The sequence below is a fragment of the Camponotus vicinus genome, unplaced genomic scaffold, assembly GCF_025532165.1.
Source record: "Camponotus vicinus isolate PSW18456_S1 unplaced genomic scaffold, iyCamVici1.0 SCAF_8, whole genome shotgun sequence".
NCBI lineage: Eukaryota > Metazoa > Arthropoda > Insecta > Hymenoptera > Formicidae > Camponotus > Camponotus vicinus.
In genome coordinates this window covers 7,059,121-7,085,305 of record NW_028141980.1, presented here as the reverse complement: position 1 = coordinate 7,085,305, position 26,185 = coordinate 7,059,121, and the positions used below count along the sequence as shown (strand labels likewise).

Here is a 26,185-nt window from a genome sequence, read left to right as displayed (position 1 = left end):
GTTTTATATGTGAAACGGAAGGCACCCATAGACATTTAGACATTTATTAGATATCTATTAGATAAATTTTTCCGTGTGGGTATCTATATATAATAAATATCCACTGAATGTTGTATGGATATCTGTAGGAAATTGGTTTACATATTCTGTAGATATTTATGGCCGGTATTCATAGTCCGTTCTTATATTTAAGATCGTCTTAAGAACCCATTCAACCAATCAAATAGCTGCAATGCGGTCATTGATTGGTTAAATGGGTTCTTAAGACGATCTTAAATATAAGAACGGACTATGAATACCGGCCTATGAAACCTCGAATTACGGACATTTGGATATCTACAGTATCTTTAATAGCTATTTTTTATATATTTTCATATATCGTGGATATCCTCAATGTCCATGAAAAGTATCTAGTGAATATCTAATATCAATTATTTTCCGTATGGGATGATATCAAATATGACAAAATTTAGATAATTTTTAATCAGATGCATAATTTTTATGCTAACTAAAAATTATCGAAATCATATTGTTTGATGTAATTTGCCGCAAAGATCTCATTAATTTATTAAAATTACTTTCGAAAAAGATAAATTAAAAATACAAAAACTTTATATAGTTGTTTAAAAAATATGAAGAAAAATATCAGAGAAAATTAAATTTATTTTCTTTTTAATGCAAAAATAATATATATTTTTTGAACGTTCATTTTTTATTAGAAGAAAAAACAGTTTTTACATTTTTAATCACAATAATTGTTTGTATAATTTATGTGGCATTTAATTCATGTATGTATGTATGTATTATGTTACAAAAATTCTATGTTTATAACAAATGGTAGGTAATGCATCTGAATCAATTAATGATCAATATATGTAATGTGAACAAGTTATTAACAATTTACTCACAATCTCTGTGGTAAATATTATTTTTCGCTGCAATTTTTGCCAATACGTATATTAGAATTACATATTTCTATAAAAAGTGGAAAAGTAGATATAAAAAATCTGAAAATTATAAGTATAGTTATAGACATATAAAAACGGCATGTTTTACACATAATATAATGGCATTTACAATATCACAAAAGGATGGCATGGCAGTGACATACACAGAACAGTAAATGTTTATAAAATTTTTGCTTTTCTTTGTTTTATCATAGTTAATGTCCCTTATATCTGTATCTAGAGGCACTCACACACAGGAGAGATTTGATAAAAATGTTGATTTCATTTATAAATGCCATCGTAAAAGTCTTATGAAATAATTTTAAATTGCAATTTCGTCCTAATATGCTCCTTTCAGCCCGGTCTGCACAGTTGATAACATCTTAAGTCTGAAATAAGCTGAAGAACTGATCTTGTCAAAGTTGGTTGATCCTAAAAAAAGAAAAAAAAGTTTGTTTTGTTTTATCGCAAGCGTATTATATATTTTTATATTTAAAAAAATGCTAAAGATTAAATGTACCGTGGATTTATCAAAATTTCCCAACAACGTGGCTCTCTGCATATCGTCGACACCTTCGCAAGTTGCCAAAAACGTTGGCAAAAAATGGCCAAAGAACCACCCTATATTGACAGATGCTAGACTGTGAATAGCGACAGCTATTTCGTCCGCCAGCAAATTGTGAGACCTATATAAATTAATACATTATAAATATAATTAATACTAAGAAATATATTATCGATAAAGAATATAATACCTACTGTTGAAATAAAACTGTGAACAATGCCATCAAAAACCTCTCGAGAAGATGAGCCTTAAATATGGCTCGTTGATAAAGTCGCCATCTGATATTTAATTGCTCGAGACTTTGCAAACTCTGTCGAAATATATTGACATCCGACTGAAGTAGAGCTTGACCAAATGCCTCTAAAATTGCTACTAATTCTTCTTTATGCTCGATAGGTTCGTCTTCATCGGGATGTCCAAGAGTACGTAATATCGAGGTATTATAGAAATATTGCCATCGATGCATAAGAATACTAAAAATTAATAATTTTTTGAAGAGATTGATCTCTCCTCTCTCTTTTTAAAATAGAAATAAAAATATATGCTATTAATATATTACCTATGGAAGAGTTTTAATAAAACTAATGTTGTATCCGGATGAGCACTTAGGCTGTTTCCGATTGCAGGCCATACTTGACCTAAACATAGACTTGTAACAGAAGGGACAAATGCCTTAAATGCGTTGCTAGGTGCTGATACGACGAGTATCAAAATTTCTAACAACTGATCCAATGCAGGACCAGCAGAAATATTTTCTCTGTAAATTAAGCAATTATTCTGTTAAATAAAGTGATTAAAATACTTTTTGAGCTTTAGATATATAATTTTTTTGTATAAAATATATAATATGTACATATGTATAATATTATATATGTATAATATTAATTGTATAATTTTTTCATTTGTTGTTCACAAAAGTGATAAGAGAGCAATTTTAATTCTAAAAACTTTTTAGAAAAATGTTGATAAATGAAAATATATTAAAATATATATTTATTAAAATATATTATTTATTAAAATAAGGAAAACCAAAGGCATATTTTTGAATATCATCTTCGATAACGCAATCTACTATTACATCTTGATTAAATACCTCTGTTTCTGTAATGTAATAATATCTTGTACAAACCTGGTATAAAGCTGCAGCATGCCTTGAACTGCATTTTGCATAAATTCAGGACCTAATTGTTGTTGTAATACTGAAAATGCCGAATGTAAGAAGCCAAGTAATACTTCACATATAACCTGACATCTTATAACATAAGACAATAACTCTAATGCCCTATTTATGATCGATTCTAAACACGAATGTAACATTTTCTTTATAGTTGTAGACGAGGATGCACAATCTTCTAATAATTGAGTTAGCGGCGTTATCGTAACTGAAATTGTTGATTCTAAAGGCACTGGTTGTCCTTGCATACCCAGAGGTGCGGACAAGGCCAATATCATAGTATCTAAATAAAAGATTTTCTTTATATATCTTTTTATAAAAATAAAAGCTGTATATTTTATAGTTATATAGTTTTATATAGTTTTTACAATCTGGTAGCTCACCCAATAATCTTTGCCTTAACGCTACATCACCGGGTGGTAATATAATTCCATTTATCAATGCCCTTCGCAGAACTTTGATTGTATCTGGTTTTAAGTACGGGTATGTGCCCGTAGAAATTAAATTCCTAAAAATCGGTTGGTCCCATAGGATTGGTTTCAAAATAGCGATGATACTTTGAAAAAGATGAACGGCGGAATGAACAAGATTTACAGGTGGTGAATGATCACAGGAAGCGGTATATGTCGTCACCCAAATACATGAATCGATGCAACGTTGACAGAGTGTTTCCTTTGTTTTCTCTGGTTTCCTGACTATCCAATGACACCATGCTTGAAGAGAAGCCAAAAGCTGGGAATGTCTAAACACAAATGAAAGTATAATGAATGCTTTCACGATTATATTATTATATAGTTGTTAGTGTACATCAGTGCTGGGATTTATTTGCAACTTTCGGCCAGATTTCTTAGCCTACTGTTCCCCTCTTACCGCTCGTGCCTTAGCGACCGCGCCGCCGGATGCTCGTAACTAAGGAGCGCTTAGGAACGTGCGCGTCACAAATGTAATGTGGCAATCTATCTAAGTTCTCCTTATTGTTTATTAATAATAAAAATAATTATTCTATCATTACTTACGTATATGTTCTGTAAAAATTTAAAATATTTGTGTTGAAACGTAATTAATAATAGAATAATTATTTTTACTATTAATAAACAATAAAAAGAACTTAGATAGATTGCCACATTACATTTGTGATGCGCATGTTCCTGAACGCTCCTTAGTTACGAGTGGCGCGAGTGGTAAGAGGGGAATAGTAGGCGTAAGCTAAGAAATCTGGCCGAAAGTTGCAAGTAAATCCCAGCACTGGTGTACATATTTAAAAAATTATATACGAGATGTAGTTAAGAACTTACACTTCTACAAGATCTATTACGATGACAGCTGGTTGAAGTGTTGCTTTATATAATTGATTATCTCTTGCAAATATACATGCATCTAAAGTTTGCGATATAATTTCTTCAGCTAAAGCTTGATCGATATTCATTTGATCTCCTATCGATACAAATAATCGTATTATTAGCACAAAACAAATTAATAAAGTTGTTTAAAATAGCTTACCAATAAAAAGAGAATACAATCTGGTTAAAGCTTGTGTAGTCGACGCAAGATCTCTCAAATGCGCATGGACATTTGCTGCATCTGCATCATTTAATAAAATAACTTGACCATTAGCGACAGCAGCACCTAATTCTCCAAAAATAATTAATCCTTCTCTCCATGAACGATACTGAAAAAAAATTATAACTAATATTATAATTAATATTAATATATTGTCATTTATAAAAATACATTTGACATAGATATATATTATTATATATATATATAATTATATATAATTTTACATATAATTTATTATACAGAGTGTCGCAGACCACCCGTATCAGCCGAATATCTCAAAAACTGAGCGCGGCAGACAAAAATATTTCAGACAAGAGTTGTAAGGTTTCAAGTAACGCATTACATGGCGATATCGGTGACCTTGAAGAGTGTCAAGGTCACGTGAAGGTCACCATCAATTTCTTAAATGGAACTCCCTATTTTTTATTGCATATTCTTGTAGCTCATCTCGAGGGACACTATAATTAAGTTAGTTTTCATTAAGTACTTTCCGAGTTATGAGGAAATCATTTCTTAATTTTACATAAACCGTAAAATATCTTGTAAAATATTCATTTTTCGATTATCTTACCTTAATACTTTTATGTACAAAATAATGAGAGGAATCAATTGGTGTAAAGAAAACACATAGTTATTTTTAAGAAAAAATATGTAATTGTTAATTGCAAATTACATATTTTTTCTTCGAAACAACTATGTGTTTTCTTTACACCAATTGATTCCTCTCATTATTTTGTACATAAAAGTATTAAGGTAAGATAATTGAAAAATGAATATTTTACAAGATATTTTACGGTTTATGTAAAATTAAGAAATGATTTCAAGCCTTATAACTCAATAAGTACTTAAGGGAAAAATATTTTATTATAGTGTTTTGGAAAGCTCTCGAGATAAGTTACAAGAATATGTAATAAAAAATAGGGGATTCCATTTACAGAATTCAAGGTGACCTTTACGTGACCTTGACAACACTCTTCAAGGTCATACCGATATCGCCATGTAATGCGTTACTTGAAACCTTATAACTTTTGTCTGAAATATTTTTGTCTGCCGCGCTCAGTTTTTGAGATATTCGGCTGATACGGGTGGTCTGCGACACCCTGTATATAATTATAAATTACCAATAGTGTAAATATTGGAACAGGCGAGATGTCGGCAATTTTTGCTAAACATTCTACATTGCATCTCAGAAAATGTTGCCACTCTGTCTCTTCCTGCAAAAAGAGAAATTATAAGATTTAATAAAGTACTTGATATTACCTCTGATCTCTAAATTATATTTATACAAGTTATGCACAGATTTATACCTACATTCTCGTCCAAACTTTCCGTATCGAGATCTCTTAATACTCGAGCATTAAATTTAAAACTCATTTTTTGCAAGATCCGTTCAGCGAGGGCTAATGCGACGGCAGAATATCGCGGCTGAGTACTCTCCAAAAGTGTAGTCCAAACGTCTAAACAACGCAAATAACCGTTCACGGTGGAAACTTGTTGAAATGTATGATGACACAGTACTTCTAATAATGTATTTACTGGAAATTTTGAGCTTGACTCCATCCTCTTCAGATGATTCGTTACAAATAATTGTAAAAACTCCGTCAATTTTTCCGTATAGCTGAAAGAATATATTTTATCTTGTATTTTATGTTGGCATATTATATTGTATAAGAATATCACAATAGATTTTTCCTAGAAGGAAATTCGCCATACTTTTCCTCTATAGAATCTAGACGTTCCATTAATTGGAATAAACCAATACCATTTTGAAATATTTCTAATAACAATGTGTCAGTCGCGTCAGGCGAGCAGAGCGGTCTATACAAAAGCTCATTAATCGTTGTCAAAGCTTGAACAGCCATTTCTATTTGTTTGCCATTCTAGTGAAATGTAGATATATATTTAATATTTTTCTTTCTGCTAATTCATGTTCTAGCCATTGAAGTAAAATCCTACCATTGCATCGTAATATTTAGCACAGGAAAAAATAGCATCCAATAAATTAGTAGAGATACTGCTTGATAGATCTATCCAACTAAACAGATGTGCTAAAACTTCAAGAGTAGCTGTGCAAACTTCACTAGTGCCTGTTGCCAATCCCTCAACATCTAATACTGTACGTGTAGGTGCGAGACTTTGTCCACTGGTAGGTGACGGAGGTGGTGTCACAGTTCCAGAACGACTTTGCAATTTTGTGGTCTCTTTTAAAAGAACTAATATAACAAAACAAAAAAGAGAAATTATAAAATTATTCGTACACAATACAATATACATTTCTAGATTCCTATAATATAATTATACCTGTAAGTGTATCCAAAGTCAGAGGCACTTGTGAACTCAATAATCTGAACAATTCGCTTTTTCGGTGAATCGGCAGATCTTCCCTCGGTGTGGCTAATTCCTCCGAAGCTGTTCTCAAATATATAAGTCCTAACAATCTTGTATGTTTGTGATCTAATAGCTATTATAAAAATTAGAAAATATTATACACAGCCATATCCATTAAAAATAAATTATTTATGTGAAAAGAAAGAAAAACAATTCTGTTTATACAAACCTGTAAAATGTTAGAATAAAAATCGGGATAAAAATGTGGCCAGTCATGTCTTGCTATATCCACTACCAATTTCACTACTTTATTTCTTACAAAGGGTGCTACATCTCTTTCTAATGATAATGTATACAAAGTAGATCTTGTGAGAGCCCTATCCTCCCATGGAAGGATAGGCCATCGTCTTCCTATAGTTGTCTGTCAAATAATTCATAGATTAAAAATTATCAGAAAATATTAATCATATTATTACAAAATCATATTATACAGTTACCTCCAGAGTAGACAAAGCAAACATACTGACATAGTGATTGCTTGTAGAGGATAAAAAATGCAAACACGGTTTCCAGGAGTCAATCTGTGCAGCAAATTCCTGAAAACTATGTTCGATTGTACGTTTTCTTTCATTAGTTGTTTCTAGAGAGAAGAATTCTGTCATAAGCTGTTCCAGATTCTGCAAAGCAGCTATATCGTCATCCTGAAAATTTTAAATCTTTTTTAAATATATTTTATGTACATTTTTTGTAAATTCTTTCACTTATATATATATTTATGATGTATAAATAAGTCCCATTATTTTTTATGAAATTCAGTGTTTACTAACAAATTATATACAATTATGTACAATTCAAAATAAATCCACCATTTTTCAACATTTTCTTTCATATTTCAAATAAATTATACATTCTGGACCAACAGAAAGTCCAATCTTTGCTTGCAATAAATTCATCAAACTATTTTCTTATTTCTTCAACATTTCAAAATTTTCTATTAAATAAAGCATGCTGCATCAAAACAAATAATAGTTTAAAGGCACTAGATTGAATAAGATAATCACATAAAAGTGATTTACTATAAATCCGATAAAATTGAAATTGCAGATTACTATTATTGTGTTATTTTATTTGAATGAGAAGTTGGAAAGAATAAACTATAGAAAATATTTCTATAGGAAAAGGTCATCACTTAGTTAAATTTTTGCACAATAATACTTGGCCTCATATGGCGATCAAGAGAACTTAGTTAAATTGTCTTGTTCCACTTGGCATATTCACTAGACACAGAGAAAGAAAATAGCTTGATGAATTCATTGCAAGTAAAGATCAAATTTTTTATTGATCCAGAATCCACTTGCTAGAAAGATGGAAGAAAGTGATGGAAAATGATACAGATTACTTTTACGATTAAATTGTACATATGTGTAATTTGTTAATAAACATTAAATTTTATAAAAAATAATAAAAAAATTTATTTATACAATATATATATATACGACAAATTCTGTACAATAGATAAAAGATGCAGACTCTCTATCAGATTGTATCAGCATAGATTGATTTTGATATAACAAGAAAGAAAGATCATAATTTCTTTACCATAATAGTCACTGTGGAAAATATTATATTGTTGTAAATGCAATATATAAAAAGAAAAATTTTGAAGATTTTTCTTCACTTGACGAACGTCATTTTAAATCGACTAATTGAGGTCGGTCCGTCAATCAAAATCGCCTCTTTTTTTTTTACAATTTGAATTGGCACTGATTGAATAAGATAAAATTCAATTTCACTGCCATAATAATAATAATAATCAAAATTGTCAAGACCTCTGATATATACACTAAGGGTCGGCTGGATTGACGGGCAAACTCCGAATTGATATTGGAGACCTCACGCGGTGACAATGCGAAACTTTGAGTGCATTCGTTTATGCAGTCGCTGCCGCAAATGTCATTTGTTTATCTATAGTTTACATCACGTACACTATAGATAAACGAATGACATCTGTGTGCGGCAGCGACTGCGTAAACGAACGCACCCTTTGGTTTCAGGGTTACGAACCTGAGAAATAAATTGTCGGTCTCTGTGGGCTCGTTCCCATTGAGCGTGTCACGCGTCGCGTCAACCAGCGTGAGCCAATCGAAACATCCAATTGTAATAACACGGAAAACATGTTATTAATGACCATTTAATGATCGCGGCACTCGTAAACGTGATGTGCCTTTGTTTAACTTTTAGCAAACAACAAGGATAAGATGATTCTGCGAGCGTTGCGATCGTTAAGTGGAACGCAGCCTTATAATTAGGAATTCGGCTCAAATAAATAAATAAATAACTTATTTAGATACTTTTAATATTTTCGCAATACATGTTACATTTTTTTGTTAAGTAAAAGGAAATATTAAAAATAAATCTACTACTTGTTGGAATTCCGTAAAGCGCATATATGCATATTTACAGTTGTGTCACATACATTGAACTATAGAACTAACTGGAATGAGCGCTCCTTTGTTACGAGCCGTAGTCACTAGGGTTACGTTCCAAAACGTAAGTAACCGAGGAAATTTTACTCGAATGGCCGTTCCGAAACTCTTTTAAGCCTTTCTGATTGGTTCAAATCGGCCATCGAGTAAAATTTCCTTCAGTTACTTACGTTTTGGAACGTAACCTAGATATACAAAGTACCGCAATCCATAAGACTCAATGTATAAGGATTTCGAACCAAAATGACGCCAAAAAGTACAAGTGCACACTTTTGTTACGTATGTATGTACACTTTAAGTGCAATTTTCTAACCTGTATGTGAAATCTGAGAAGCATTCGTGACTAGGTTGTTGCGTGAAAGGCTATAGAAATCAAAGCAAAAAAGGTTTTTGTTTATTTCGCATCCCAAAAAGCGAAAATAACAACAAAAAATGCAAAAAATGGCTGAAATTAATTGCCAAAAATATATTATCATTAAGGGGTCATGTAAATATATAATTTGAATGAACCACTTATTGGAGCCAAAATGGCGAGTGATTGCGGTACTTTGTATATCTAGTGACTTTAACGAGCTGAGCCTGCTTGTGCGGCGAAGGCCATCGCTATTTGGAATCGCTGTCTCTGTTACACTAACATGCTATAGTATATTTCTCCTATAGTTTTATGACTATCTGTGTCCATACCTTAGTCAGTATATGTTCGAACAATAAATATATAAAAAATATTATTGTAATGAAATGGATTATTTAAGGAAATATAATGACGACAATAAACGAAATAAAATAATGCTTTATTTTGCTAAATTTTTGGTGAAAAAATTCTGTACACAACTTTAATGCGCAGATGTATATTTTTAGCTAAGATAATACATGAAAAAGAGAGACGGCAATACCAAATAGTAGAGAACCTCTAATCAGAGTCTGGACATAAGATAGCAAGCTCTGATTGGTCCGCCATTTTTCTTCAATTCGCGCCAGTTTTATGAAATTTCTATTGCTATCAAATATAATAAATTATTAAATATTTAAAAAAATACATGGAAATTTTAATTTTTCTTATTTAATTTGTTTTAATATTATTAACTTTGCAGTTTGTTTAGAATAATCTCTTACATATAAAAAGGTATAGAAAAAAATTTGATTGAGTTTATAAATATATAAAAAATAACAATCTGAATAACAGAATAAGAAAAATGTTTTTAAACATTACGAGAGAGAGAGAGAGAGAGAGAGAGAGAGAGAGAGAGAGTGAGTGAGTGAGTTGAAAATATAAACTTTGATAGTAATTAAATTGAAGTAATCAATTAATAGTTAAAAAAATAATAAGAAATAGGAAATAAGTAACATATATATATATACATATACACATCATAAAAAATATTTATTGTATATATTAATTATTTATATTATACATGTAAAAAGTAATACATTATTTTATTTTAAACTATGATGCATCATCATCGATTTGCTATCGTAATATTTACGATTAATTAATAAAATTCTGCCGCACATCCAACCATTATTTATTACTTTACACTCATACGCGCAGTATAAATAAGAGGTTATGAGTAGAGGCGTGCAAATCTGCTCTCACTCCCGCTCGTTCTCGACAGCGAGACTGGATTCTCGAGACTCAGATTATCGGGAGCGCTGTTATCGAGAATAGAGGCTCGAGAACGAGCGAGTCCCGAGTCTCGATGCTCTATTAGACGGAGTGGGGGTAGATTTCTATCCTCGAGATTTCTCGTTCTCGAGCCTCTATTCTCGATAACAGCGCTCTCGATAATCTGAGTCTCGAGAATCCAGTTTCGCTGTCGAGAACGAGCGGGAGTGAGAGCAGATTCGCACGCCTCTAGTTATGAGACATTAACTAAGAGAGAGTGAAGTAGCACATATTTCTCTCCCTTTCTCTCAGGATTTTGAAGAAAAATGTCGGACAATCTAACCTAACCTACTTATGTCCAGACTCTGGTCCGAATTCATAGTCGTTTCTCAAATCTTAAGACTAGAGAATTTCTTAAATCTATCCTAATACGACCATTTCATTGGTTGAGCTATCCTATTCAACCAATGAAATGGTCGCATTAGGATAGATTTAAGAAATTCTCTAGTCTTAAGATTTGAGAAACGACTATGAATTCGGACCTCTGATTAGAGGGTCTCTACCAAATAGATACTGTCTCCCTCGGCTCGAGGTCACCGGGCAATAACAAAGGCAGCGCTCGTTCCAGTTAGTTCTATAGTTCAATGGTCACGTATGCTATATGCGCCTAGAGACCCTCTAATCAGAGTCTGGACATAAGTAGGTTAGGTTAGATTGTCCGACATTTTTCTTCAAAATCCTGAGAGAGAAAGAGAAATATGTGCTACTTCACTCTCTCTTAGTTAAGGGGATCCTAAAGCGACGGGCGAACTCCGACGGATTAGCGCCCCCATCTAAACGTAACTAAAAATGTCGATAATATCGATAATATCGACATTTTTAGTTCCGCCATTACCGACATTATTGTTTGAAACATGCATAATAGAAAATGCAATCTTTTGCATTGCGTTCAATATACTGAAATGAGACAATATATATTTTTATTGATTTATATATTCATGCATAATATATTTTATATATGTATAAAATGTATATATTATATATATATATATATATATATATATATATATATATATATACAGGGTGACCCATTTTAACTTAGGCAGCCAAATAACTCGAAAAATAAGCAAGATAGAGAAAAATGTTTTAGACAAAAGTTGTATGGTTTCGAGGGGGCCATAAGATGGTATCATTGGTTTGACCTTGAAGAGTCATTTGAAGGTCACGTGAAGGTCACTTCAATTTTTTTAAATGGAATACCCTATATATTTTTGTACATTCTTGTAGCTTATTTCGAGAGCTTTCCAAAACACTATAATTAAGTACCTTTCCGTTAAGTACTTTTTGCGTTATGATGCTTGAAATAATTTCTTAATTTTACATAAACCGTAAAATATCTTGTAAAATATTCATTTTTCGATTATCTTACCTTAATACTTTTACGTACAAAATAATGAGAGGAATCAATTGGTGTAAAGAAAACACATAGTTGTTTTGAAGAAGAAATATGTAATTTGCAATTAACAATTCCATATTTTTTCTTAAAAACAACTATGTGTTTTCTTTACACCAATTGATTCCTCTCATTATTTTGTACATAAAAGTATTAAGGTAAGATAATGGAAAAATGAATATTTTACAAGATATTTTACGGTTTATGTAAAATTAAGAAATTATTTCAAGCCTCATAACTCAAAAAGTACTTAACGAAAATGTACTTAATTATAGTGTTTTGGAAAGCTCTCGAGATGAGCTACAAGAATGTACAAAAATATATAGGATGTTCCATTTAAAAAAATTGAAGTGACCTTCACGTGACCTTCAAATGACTCTTCAAGGTCAAACCAATGATACCATCTTATGGCCCCCTCGAAACCATACAACTTTTGTCTAAAACATTTTTCTCTATCTTGCTTATTTTTCGAGTTATTTGGCTGCCTAAGTTAAAATGGGTCACCCTGTATATATATATATATATATATATGTAAATATATTATACATATAATTATTGTATATGTACGTGTTTATATATTTGTAATATAAATTTACAAACATTTACAATACATTATATATTTATCTCATCGCGACAGAATAATGAATTTATTCATTTTTTCAATTTACAATATTCTGAATATTGTAAATAAAGAGTAGGCCCCTCCATCGCCCATTCTTGTGAGACGCAACCATATATTTTTTTTTCGTCTCTCCAATTTTAATTAATAAAGATAATCTTTGCATTGAGATTTTTTTCTTGATGATATTCTTTTGCACATTATGACAAGCTTTTTGAATACAATGATAAATCTTTATCATCGTTAGTATATCGTTATAATCGATATGATCGAGAGCTCATTGTCAGTAATATAAACTTCTTTACTATACATGTGAATGTTTATATATTTTTAAGACATAAGTACATGTGTGTGTGTGTGTGTGTGTGTGTGTGTGTGTGTGTGTGTGTGTGTGTGTGTGTGTGTGTGTGTGTGTGTGTGTGTAATTATGACGTAAGCATATATTAAAATTTATATTTATATAAATGTTAATATAAATATTTATATATAAATGCAAATACATATATATCCTCTGTCCAAATATACCTTCTCCAAAATATTGCAACAAAATTTTTTGACAGTTACAATATTTTGGATATTTATAATATAGAAAGGGCCCCTCCATCGCCCATTGAGAACGCAACCAAAATGTATTATTTATTTATTTCGTCTCTCCGATTATAATTTCTAAACATTGAGGAATATTTTTTGCTCATATACTTTTATGAATATTAGGACACATTTTTGAATAATAAATTACTTATCACTTCGGAAAAGGCAACAGTTTATTGCTTTCTATAATTGTACAAAAATGTTCTCTCATGCATTTAACATTTTTGGAATATTTTTCCTCGCAAGGATTGCCTCCTAAGACTACAGTTGTGGCGAAAGCTGCAGCATAAATTCCACAACTCGTCCCATCAGGTTGTGTTTCAACCTTTTCAAAAATTATGTCACTTGAGCTTACAGTCGGATAACGAAGACGTATGTAATTTTTTTCTTTCGCTACCAATTTATCGTATGTACAGCCAGGTAAACTATCGTACACGTGAAGTTTGGTGCCGTCAAAGAAAATACATCTCCAGTGATTACTACAATTTCCTCCAATTATTTGTAAGCTTTTGTCACTATGACTAGCTACAATTATGTGAGGATATTCTAAATATAGCACACTTTGTGTTTCGAAAGAAGAAGTTTCTCTTACGATGCGTAAAAATAAATCCAATGATTCATCATTTAATTCACTTGTTATAGGCAAGACATTATTTTTTACTGAAGAAAGGGAAGTAAACGTGTGATCTAAGAGTCTTTTATGTTTTATCATAACGTCTTCAGTTATATCTCTTTTGCTACTTGAATGACTTATTATAATACAGTCATTGTCTTGCTCTTTATTCGGAACAATAGTAACAGTATCAGTCATTGTTACTTCCTTTGGCGAAACGTTCGGTTTGAATCGTTTGCTCTCTTCCATGCCATTTTCGCTTTCTGTAACATTTCGTCTACTTGTTCGACATAATTTTTTTGCTGCTTCTTCTTTAGCTTCCATAATATATCTTGGATTTCTTATTGGCATATGTCTATTATGACGACTGTCCAAGATTTCTGGAAGCATGCATTCGTTATAGAAGCGTGTTAAAAAAGGCAGCATTCGATTTCTCCAAAAAATGTTGTCTTTATCAATGCGCAATATTTTCATGCTTTTTGGCGTCCAAACAGCAAAAATGCAATATTCTCGCTTTGTTATGTTCAATTGACCTTGAACTTGGTAAAAATATCGGTGATTCCAATTCATTTTATGTGGATTTTTCTTATCAAAGATGCCTTTCAAAGAAGGCAATGTCTCAATGGCTTTTTCCGCTGTTAAATTTTCAGCTGACAAAGGACATTTGATTTCCACCAGACCATTTTCATCAATAAGTCCGTCAGGGGAAGCACCCAAGCATGGATTTTCAGTATCAATGAATAAATCCACAAGGTTTTATTTCTTTATTTAATTGTATGGCCAATTCTTTCCTTGCTACTTCTTCATTGTCGCGACCATATTTTGTGGCTACGGTATCAATGAAGGAAGGATATAAAATGGCTTTTACTGTCGCTGCGCAAGACGTTGTCGGCCTCATGCGACATATGGTTCCAAAATTGGATGCCGTCAATATTTCTTGTCTCAATGATAACCATAGTTGTGATTCACTTTGCTTTCTTGTATCGAGTTCAATTTTTTGCCAGTTCATCGCATTTTCCAACAATCTTTCTAAGTGGTTTTGCTGAAGTTGGAATATATCGGATGGAAGATCCGGTTTTTGCGATTGCGGACCGTAATGACGATCTGTTCCTGGCTCTCGTTTAAATTTTTTTTGCCTTCCTTGTGCTTCTCGAGATTCTCTGGTTTTTGCAACTTTTATTTGTCGTCGCTTTTCCAAGTTCTCGACAATAGGCGGAACAGTGTTACACATGCTTTGATGTACTTGTGTAAGTACTTGTTGCGTATTGTATTGCAAAACTGCTCCCGCAATTCTAGCATTGTAGGAGCCTCGTTTGCCGAAATTAATACGCTTTCCGCCAATTTGTTTGCAGATTATCGAATTAAACGATTCTGCTGGATTATTTGTTAAATTGAACAATAATCTGTCGGAATAAGCACTTATATATATGACAGCACTTTCTATTTTTGGATAGAGACCGTGTAATTTTAGAAATGGTACATAATTTTTTTTCGTTTCATCACAATTCTCACATGTACGACCACGTGCTTCACATCGCTTATGTTCGCCAAAAATATGGCTAGGAATGTTCAATATATCTTTTTGTAATTCCATAGCCTGACAATGTTGAGGTTGTCTTTCTTCTCTTCGTAGAGCGGCTGCCTTTATTATTTCTTTTCGTATTTTTAAAATGTTGTTTTGTGCAATATTTCGCATCTCTACAAAGCCACGCTGTCTATGCATTTTTGGCTGAGTCATTTCAGTCACAGCTTTTAGCTTCTTGCATAAATTGCGAAGCAAGTGATTGATGCATTCTATTTTTTTTACTGTAACTAAATGGTCACGGTATGGTCTGTTATCAAGAATAGCCTGATAAACGCTACTGTCACTATCGGCAACAACCGTTTTATAAATCAGACCATGCATTTCAAGGCTACATTTAAAACCTTCCGCGATGGCATCGCTCTCCATGCTTGTAGAGCTTGCGTTCCGATCAAAATTTTTATAGCATTTGTGAGCGTTTGGTTCTATACTTTTTTGCTCTGCTACATTACATAGTGTGCAAAATTTATTGCGGACACCGACGAAGAGAATCCTTTTCGTGCGGTAACCAATTATGGCTCCAATACCGGAAAGAGAATCATAAGCATTGCCGTACGATCTCTTCATCCAACTACCATCCGCCACGACTGTTATGTACGGAATACCGTTTATAACTTCGTTTCTTTCAATAGCGAGTTGTTTTTCAACTTCACCAGCCATTTTCATATTTTCTATGGCTGTTTTTTGAAAATCATCGACTAAATTTTCTCTATATTTTATGTAAGTCGGCTCGGACATACAAGGAACATTCATGGCTGCACATAACTCTTCGAGCTGGGCATAACCAATTCCTACTGTAACAGTTCCTGCTACAGCAGCTGTATTAATATCCAATGTTTCCGGTTTTGTGGGCTCTGACCAGATGTTAGCTTCATAATTGCACATTTGGCATTTGAAGAACAACTGCGTCATTAGCCCACGACGAAGAGAATTTACGAGTTTCCAATCTTTAAATTGGCACTCTATTCCTCGCGCGTGATTATCAAATGTTCTGTGGATTTCACTCCACATAAAAGAAATGTCGACAATGCGACGGCCTTCAAGCATGCTTTCTTGGATACGATCTGTATCCAGAGGGCCATTTTCGATAACAAAATTATTGTTATCTTTGCAAATTTCGACATTTCGACAATACGTACCTGCATTTAAATTTGACTCCAGGCATTGCATCGTGGGTACTAAAGTTTGGGTACTAACTTTTGAATCCATCGTGTCGGAGAATAATTCCACCGATTCCTGAAAATCGATGGATTCGTTGCTAGTATCCTTAGTAAACGTGCTACTCCTGGAGTCATTTTCCTCTTGGCTCTTTATCAGCTTCAGCAACCGTCGCCTGCAAGAAAAAATAATGTTAAATATTTTTACAAAAATAAGATGTGTCAGTTATTATATCACTTTATATAATTTAGAAAAAAGTAAAATCTCTGTAAAATAAGTGCAGTCTTTTGTTTATAAATCTATATCTAATTAGAAATTAACTATATTATATGATACAATAGATAATATTTTAACAACATAAATGTCTTATATTTTATAATAACCAGAGCGCACATGCAAATCGCATCTGATGTGAAAAACAATCAGTTCACGGATATATCGTCTTTGGTATAAAAAATATCTTTTTTTAATAACCAGAACGCAAACCGTTTCTGGGAGAAGATATTTTTAAAAGCAATCAGTACACGGATATACTGTCTTTGGTATAAAAAATATCTTTTTTTAATAACCAGAACGCACATGCAAACCGTTTCTGGGAGAAGATATTTTTATAAGCAATCAATACACGGATATATCGTCTTTGGTATAAAAAATATCTTTTTTTAATAACCAGAACACACATGCAAACCGTTTCTGGGAGAAGATATTTTTAAAAGCAATCAGTACACGGATATACTGTCTTTGGTATAAAAAATATCTTTTTTTAATAACCAGAACGCACATGCAAACCGTTTCTGGGAGAAGATATTTTTAAAAGCAATCAGTACACGGATATACCGTCTTTGGTATAAAAAGTATCTTTTTGTAATAACCAGAACGCACATGCAAACGTTTCTGGGAGAAGGTATTTTTAAAAGCAACCAGCACACGAATAGACCGTCTCTGGCATAAAATATCTTTTTCAATAACTACTACTACTACTATTACTATTACTAACTACTACTACTAATATTTCTACTAACTACTGTTAAAAAGTAGTTAATTTTTAGTTGTAGATTGATAAATAAACAAAAGACTGCGTTATCTTTTAGAAATTGCTATTTTTTCGAGATTACTTATATACAGGGTAGACCATTTTAATCAATACACGCGAATATCTCGAAAAGGAGAAGTTTTTTCAAAAAATATTTCAAATAAAAGTTTTATGGCTTGAAAGGGGACATAAGATGGTGCCATTAGTTCTATCTTGAAGAGTCACCTGAAGGTCACCTCCAACTTTTTAAATGGAACACCCTATATATTTTTGCACATTCTTGTAGCTTATCTCGAGAGCTTTCCAAAACACTATAATTAAGTACCTTTTCGTTAAGTACTTTTTGAGTTATGAGGCTTGAAATAATTTCTTAATTTTACATAAACCGTAAAATATCTTGTAAAATATTCATTTTTCCATTATCTTACCTTAATACTTTTATGTACAAAATAATGAGAGGAATCAATTGGTGTAAAGAAAACACATAGTTGTTTTTAAGAAAAAATATGGAATTGTTAATTGCAAATTACATATTTCTTCTTCAAAACAACTATGTGTTTTCTTTACACCAATTGATTCCTCTCATTATTTTGTACGTAAAAGTATTAAGGTAAGATAATCGAAAAATGAATATTTTACAAGATATTTTACGGTTTATGTAAAATTAAGAAATTATTTCAAGCCTCATAACTCAAAAAGTACTTAACGAAAAGGTACTTAATTACAGTGTTTTGGAAAGCTCTCGAGATAAGCTACAAGAATGTGCAAAAATATATAGGGTGTTCCATTTAAAAAAATTGAAGTGACCTTCACGTGACCTTCAAATGACTCTTTAAGGTAAAACCAATGGTACCATCTTATGGCCCCCTCGAAACCATACAACTTTTGTCGAAAACATTTTTCTCTAAAATGCTTAGTTTTTGAAAGAAAAGGGGTGTACGGGTGGTCTAGGACACCCTGTATTTCATATTTTTTTAAAATTACTATATTTATTGTTTATTTATTTAAAATAATTTAATAATTTAATTCTAATAAAATATTAATAAACATAAAAAAATTAAATGATAAAAAGGTCCGTTAGATAAAATCAAATAAAAAATTAGTCAAAAGGACCATGCAATAGGTGTAATGTATGCAAGAATAGACAATTATATCAAATCATGTGATGAAACATGTGAAATTATTTATTTAACAAAACAAACGCTGCATTTTGATCCAATTCGGATCCCTTTCAATGCCGAATAACGAAGTTATAAGAATAAACATAAAAATAAAAGTAAAAGAGTAAAAACACAGTATAGTGTACATAAGTTTCAGAAACGCAAAAGCGCGAGAAAAACGATGTTTACAAAGTGAAGAGGGTCGAAAGTAAATACGCAACATAACAGAGAAATTGGAAAATTAATTAAATAAGAGCGCAAACATTATTAACATTCATGATCGAAACGCGCTGCTCACAGCTTCTTTGTTGTTTATTACGGACATAAGATTTTTTATTCAGATTTTTCTTTTGCAATATTTCGATCATGAATGTTAATACTTTGAGCTCTTATTTAATTAATTTTCCAATTTTTCCGTTATGTTGCGTATTTGCTTTTGACCCTCTTGACTTTGTAAACATCGTTTTTCTCCCGTTTTTGCGTTTCCGAAACTTATGTACACTATACTGTGTTTTTACTCTTTAACTTTTATTTTTATAAAATTACACAAAGTTAAACGCTCCCCAAAATTAACAAATTAAAATGAATAATAAGAGGCAATAAGGAGCCAACGCGGTTGTAGGGCGTGAAAAAAAAAATTTTTCCTCCAGACAGTCAATTGAAACGATCTTTCTTCTTTATTTCATACGTTTCGGCCTCATTTCGAGCCATCTTCAGTGATTCTAATACAATCAAAAAATGCCAATTAAGACAGTAAAAAGGATGCGGTGTCAATACAAAAGAGAAAAAAAAGCATAATCACATACATACAATAGTCTATAGGAGTGAACGCTATCCCATCCAAGTCGATCCACCCGAAAAAGACCGATGCAAGCAGCACTCTCAACGGTAAAAAGCGCGAGGAGCGATGCACTGACAAAGTAAACATAACAGAGTCATATATTTGCAATAAAAATTGATTGACAACAGTCAAGGGCTACTCACTCGGACAACGAGAAGACCGACAGAGACGAAACGAACATCCAGCACGCAAACAATCAACTAAGTCGAAAATTCAAACAACAACGGAAAGCGCTATCAAACTGTGGTCGAACAAAAACAATCCATGTACATGGAGGGCAAACATCAGCTCATTAAATCTTAGATATGTTTTCAATAATCGACAGACACGATGTGTTCAACTTTAAAGTATCGCTTTGGAGGTTCAACGAATTCCTTTGGCGCTTGATATGAATCATTTCAGATATTAGTCTTTTACCTAAAAACATTTCCTCATCCAAAATGTCAACCTTATCAAAATCAAAAGTGTGATCAAGCGCTCTATGTTCCGCGATGACGGACGTAAGATTCCTTCTATGTTCTTTGATTCTCGTTTTCAACAAGCGTCCAGTTTGTCCCACGTAAGAAGCGTCGCAGTCCACGCAGTTAATTTTATACACTATATTACTGCGCGAATCTCTCTGCAAACCATCCTTACCGACCTTAATAAATCGGCGTAAGTTATTGATTCCCGTGTAAGAGAGCCTAACATTAAGATTCCCGACGCAATGTCGAAAACGTTCCGATATGTTCCTCACATATGGGACATTAAAATATGTAACCCTGCTTCCCCCACTAACATCATCTGTCCCGATCTCACAGTCCGTCAGAATGTTATTGCATTTGTCACTGAATCTGTGAAACAGAATATTAAGCCGGTCAGCAATAGTGTGAAAGATAAAAGAGAGCGGATATCCATTGTTCAAAAGAATGTTAATGACAAATTCAAAATTTTCTTTATGGAATCTTGGATGAGAAAGCCAGAAAACCTTATCCGTCAAGCCGATTATCGTACCCTTCTTCTGGCAAAGGGGGTGTCGCGACTCAAAGTGGAGGTATCTTCCGGAAAAAGTCGGTTTATGAAACCAATTAAATTCGATAAATCCATTTTCTAAAATGATTGTGATGTCAAGAAAATTCAAACGGTTGTCGACACTCTCCTCCATAGTAAACTGCAGCCTAGTGTGGAACGAATTGAACGTGTTCATAATAGTATTAGTATAAGTATCGAGGGGGGAGCCGCCAACACAATATCGTCAACGTATCTGAAATAAAATGGAAGATCCACATCAAGAGTCGCGATCGCCCTAGCTTCTAAATCTTGGAGCGTGATCTCCGCGATGATCGGGGAAAGAGGAGAGCCCATGGGCGTGCCAAATGTTTGTTGATAGCAAACATCATTAAACATAAAAAATGTAGAGTTCAAAATGAGGCGAACTGCCATTAAGAACTCATCGCGAGGTATCTGGCAATTCCCTACTATATAGTCCCATCTGACACAAAGACTGTCCAAGGCCATATCTAACGGTACCATATCTACGTTGGTGAATAGAGAGACGACATCCAGTGAAATCAATTTTACATCACCATCGACATATCTACCCTTGAGTCTGTCGACAACTTGTGCGCTATTGATAATTTGGCTATCAGGTCTCGGAATAGACTTGTAAATAATGTCATGTAAAAATTTGGCGAGGCCATAAAGAGGCGTGTTCTTAGATGAGACTATAATGCGTAACGGATTATTTTTCTTATGGATTTTCGGCAGCCCATAGGCCCTCGGTAAAACGCCATCCGTACAATTTAACGCTCTATATCTCGCAACAGAGATGTAATCACGAGCTCTCCATCTCACTAACAAATCATGCAAACTGCTAATCACCTTATTAATCGGGTTCTTATTTACTACTCTATACGTGTTTTTGTCTGCTAACAAAATAGACATATTAGAAAGATAATCGTCCTTATTCAACGCGACTGTTATATTGCCTTTATCGGCTCTCGTGAACAAAATGTCAGGATTCTCCTTTGTGAATTCTTTTACAGCATTCAAAGAACTCAAAATAATTTCATCAACAGGAGACTTTTTTGAAAAGGAATTATAAAAGGTACTTATAATAGGGAAAGATCTGTTTCTCAACGTCGTACGTATCTCTGTGGGCAGCCTGTTGATGTTATACTCCACATTCTTCAGTAATTCGACAGTCGTTCTTTCCTTGTCAACCACCGGTAAACAAAATTTCTCTCCAAGTTGTAGTAAACGTTTCACATCATGGGGTATGGGCGCTGAAGATAAATTAACAAACCATTCGTCTCTTAATTCCAAGATCGGAGAAACACGTGGCGAGAAAGATGAAGGATCAAGGTTGATACAAATAGAAGAGGGGGAGGGTAGGGGATTAAAGGAAAAATTCACATTATTATATATTGCTGAAGATTGACTAACTGGATGCGTCACAACTGCAGATTTATGATTCGGATGCATGTAAAAATAACGAATCGGACGAATATCTTTCAGTGTCTCTTTCAGTTGTTTATTTAACAACCATTTAAACTTCTTGTCTAGTTTCGAACTTACATAGAGATAGAAAGCGCGCTGAGACCTACTCTGTTTAACAAAAAAATTATTACAGATAGATATCGGTAAATTGTTAGATATAAGTCGAACAACAACAAACATCTCGCGGCGCAATGCTCGAATGTGTCTGTACGAATCCTTAATTTCGTTCTTCAATATATCCGTAACGAACCTAGACCTTAAATTAACATGTCGCCTGCGTGACACGGAATGGTGTAATTCATTATGATAATGGTTACAAAAACTCAGATGTTGTGGTGTTACATTGTGACTAATGCACTTCCTCAAAAATATAATACGCAAATTTAATCTAGACAACCGCTTGTTAATCCAAACCCATTTCTTTAAATAAGATACAGTCCTAAAACCGAAATAAAAGCTAACAAATTGAAAAAAGGTTGAAAAACGCATATTTTCAGCCAGCGCAATATTAACATAAAATTACACAAAGTTAAACGCTCCCCAAAATTAACAAATTAAAATGAATAATAAGAGGCAATAAGGAGCCAACGCGGTTGTAGGGCGTGAAAAAAAAATTTTTCCTCCAGACAGTCAATTGAAACGATCTTTCTTCTTTATTTCATACGTTTCAGCCTCATTTCGAGCCATCTTCAGTGATTCTAATACAATCAAAAAATGCCAATTAAGACAGTAAAAAGGATGCGGTGTCAATACAAAAGAGAAAAAAAAGCATAATCACATACATACAATAGTCTATAGGAGTGAACGCTATCCCATCCAAGTCGATCCACCCGAAAAAGACCGATGCAAGCAGCACTCTCAACGGTAAAAAGCGCGAGGAGCGATGCACTGACAAAGTAAACATAACAGAGTCATATATTTGCAATAAAAATTGATTGACAACAGTCAAGGGCTACTCACTCGGACAACGAGAAGACCGACAGAGACGAAACGAACATCCAGCACGCAAACAATCAACTAAGTCGAAAATTCAAACAACAACGGAAAGCGCTATCAAACTGTGGTCGAACAAAAACAATCCATGTACATGGAGGGCAAACATCAGCTCATTAAATCTTAGATATGTTTTCAATAATCGACAGACACGATGTGTTCAACTTTAAAGTATCGCTTTGGAGGTTCAACGAATTCCTTTGGCGCTTGATATGAATCATTTCAGATATTAGTCTTTTACCTAAAAACATTTCCTCATCCAAAATGTCAACCTTATCAAAATCAAAAGTGTGATCAAGCGCTCTATGTTCCGCGATGACGGACGTAAGATTCCTTCTATGTTCTTTGATTCTCGTTTTCAACAAGCGTCCAGTTTGTCCCACGTAAGAAGCGTCGCAGTCCACGCAGTTAATTTTATACACTATATTACTGCGCGAATCTCTCTGCAAACCATCCTTACCGACCTTAATAAATCGGCGTAAGTTATTGATTCCCGTGTAAGAGAGCCTAACATTAAGATTCCCGACGCAATGTCGAAAACGTTCCGATATGTTCCTCACATATGGGACATTAAAATATGTAACCCTGCTTCCCCCACTAACATCATCTGTCCCGATCTCACAGTCCGTCAGAATGTTATTGCATTTGTCACTGAATCTGTGAAACAGAATATTAAGCCGGTCAGCAATAGTGTGAAAGATAAAAGAGAGCGGATATCCATTGTTCAAAAGAATGTTAATGACAAATTCAAAATTTTCTTTATGGAATCTTGGATGAGAAAGCCAGAAAACCTTATCCGTCAAGCCGATTATCGTACCCTTCTTCTGGCAAAGGGGGTGTCGCGACTCAAAGTGGAGGTATCTTCCGGAAAAAGTCGGTTTATGAAACCAATTAAATTCGATAAATCCATTTTCTAAAATGATTGTGATGTCAAGAAAATTCAAACGGTTGTCGACACTCTCCTCCATAGTAAACTGCAGCCTAGTGTGGAACGAATTGAACGTGTTCATAATAGTATTAGTATAAGTATCGAGGGGGGAGCCGCCAACACAATATCGTCAACGTATCTGAAATAAAATGGAAGATCCACATCAAGAGTCGCGATCGCCCTAGCTTCTAAATCTTGGAGCGTGATCTCCGCGATGATCGGGGAAAGAGGAGAGCCCATGGGCGTGCCAAATGTTTGTTGATAGCAAACATCATTAAACATAAAAAATGTAGAGTTCAAAATGAGGCGAACTGCCATTAAGAACTCATCGCGAGGTATCTGGCAATTCCCTACTATATAGTCCCATCTGACACAAAGACTGTCCAAGGCCATATCTAACGGTACGTTGGTGAATAGAGAGACGACATCCAGTGAAATCAATTTTACATCACCATCGACATATCTACCCTTGAGTCTGTCGACAACTTGTGCGCTATTGATAATTTGGCTATCAGGTCTCGGAATAGACTTGTAAATAATGTCATGTAAAAATTTGGCGAGGCCATAAAGAGGCGTGTTCTTAGATGAGACTATAATGCGTAACGGATTATTTTTCTTATGAATTTTCGGCAGCCCATAGGCCCTCGGTAAAACGCCATCCGTACAATTTAACGCTCTATATCTCGCAACAGAGATGTAATCACGAGCTCTCCATCTCACTAACAAATCATGCAAACTGCTAATCACCTTATTAATCGGGTTCTTATTTACTACTCTATACGTGTTTTTGTCTGCTAACAAAATAGACATATTAGAAAGATAATCGTCCTTATTCAACGCGACTGTTATATTGCCTTTATCGGCTCTCGTGAACAAAATGTCAGGATTCTCCTTTGTGAATTCTTTTACAGCATTCAAAGAACTCAAAATAATTTCATCAACAGGAGACTTTTTTGAAAAGGAATTATAAAAGGTACTTATAATAGGGAAAGATCTGTTTCTCAACGTCGTACGTATCTCTGTGGGCAGCCTGTTGATGTTATACTCCACATTCTTCAGTAATTCGACAGTCGTTCTTTCCTTGTCAACCACCGGTAAACAAAATTTCTCTCCAAGTTGTAGTAAACGTTTCACATCATGGGGTATGGGCGCTGAAGATAAATTAACAAACCATTCGTCTCTTAATTCCAAGATCGGAGAAACACGTGGCGAGAAAGATGAAGGATCAAGGTTGATACAAATAGAAGAGGGGGAGGGTAGGGGATTAAAGGAAAAATTCACATTATTATATATTGCTGAAGATTGACTAACTGGATGCGTCACAACTGCAGATTTATGATTCGGATGCATGTAAAAATAACGAATCGGACGAATATCTTTCAGTGTCTCTTTCAGTTGTTTATTTAACAACCATTTAAACTTCTTGTCTAGTTTCGAACTTACATAGAGATAGAAAGCGCGCTGAGACCTACTCTGTTTAACAAAAAAATTATTACAGATAGATATCGGTAAATTGTTAGATATAAGTCGAACAACAACAAACATCTCGCGGCGCAATGCTCGAATGTGTCTGTACGAATCCTTAATTTCGTTCTTCAATATATCCGTAACGAACCTAGACCTTAAATTAACATGTCGCCTGCGTGACACGGAATGGTGTAATTCATTATGATAATGGTTACAAAAACTCAGATGTTGTGGTGTTACATTGTGACTAATGCACTTCCTCAAAAATATAATACGCAAATTTAATCTAGACAACCGCTTGTTAATCCAAACCCATTTCTTTAAATAAGATACAGTCCTAAAACCGAAATAAAAGCTAACAAATTGAAAAAAGGTTGAAAAACGCATATTTTCAGCCAGCGCAATATTAACATAAAATTACACAAAGTTAAACGCTCCCCAAAATTAACAAATTAAAATGAATAATAAGAGGCAATAAGGAGCCAACGCGGTTGTAGGGCGTGAAAAAAAAATTTTTCCTCCAGACAGTCAATTGAAACGATCTTTCTTCTTTATTTCATACGTTTCGGCCTCATTTCGAGCCATCTTCAGTGATTCTAATACAAT

At 33.6% G+C, this 26,185-nt stretch overlaps 1 protein-coding gene and 3 pseudogenes across 2 annotated transcripts; all 4 read right to left on the bottom strand.

Annotated features, from left to right (window-relative positions):
• Positions 1–1,008: 1,008 nt before the first annotated feature.
• Ebo (exportin ellipsoid body open) lies at positions 1,009–8,590 on the bottom strand. 2 transcript variants are annotated; one of them, XM_083106202.1, is made up of 16 exons: positions 8,174–8,590; positions 7,072–7,275; positions 6,804–6,995; positions 6,548–6,707; positions 6,203–6,459; positions 5,960–6,126; positions 5,558–5,864; positions 5,368–5,460; positions 4,187–4,355; positions 3,982–4,120; positions 3,070–3,428; positions 2,642–2,969; positions 2,072–2,269; positions 1,707–1,985; positions 1,468–1,633; positions 1,009–1,379 (listed from the first exon to the last, which is right to left on the bottom strand). In XM_083106202.1, exons 1-16 carry the CDS (start codon positions 8,174–8,176, stop codon positions 1,302–1,304), a joined length of 3,099 nt encoding a protein of 1,032 aa, XP_082962328.1. In that variant the 5' UTR covers positions 8,177–8,590; the 3' UTR covers positions 1,009–1,301. The 2 variants fall into 2 exon arrangements, with proteins under 2 accessions (XP_082962328.1, XP_082962329.1); XM_083106203.1 differs by having other exon boundaries at positions 8,404–8,589.
• A 4,887-nt stretch (positions 8,591–13,477) lies between these two features.
• On the bottom strand, positions 13,478–16,745 carry LOC145976160 (uncharacterized; annotated as a pseudogene).
• A 3,260-nt stretch (positions 16,746–20,005) lies between these two features.
• LOC145976381 (uncharacterized) lies at positions 20,006–22,609 on the bottom strand (annotated as a pseudogene).
• A 691-nt stretch (positions 22,610–23,300) lies between these two features.
• Positions 23,301–25,895, bottom strand: LOC145976380 (uncharacterized; annotated as a pseudogene).
• Between the last annotated feature and the right edge of the window lie 290 nt (positions 25,896–26,185).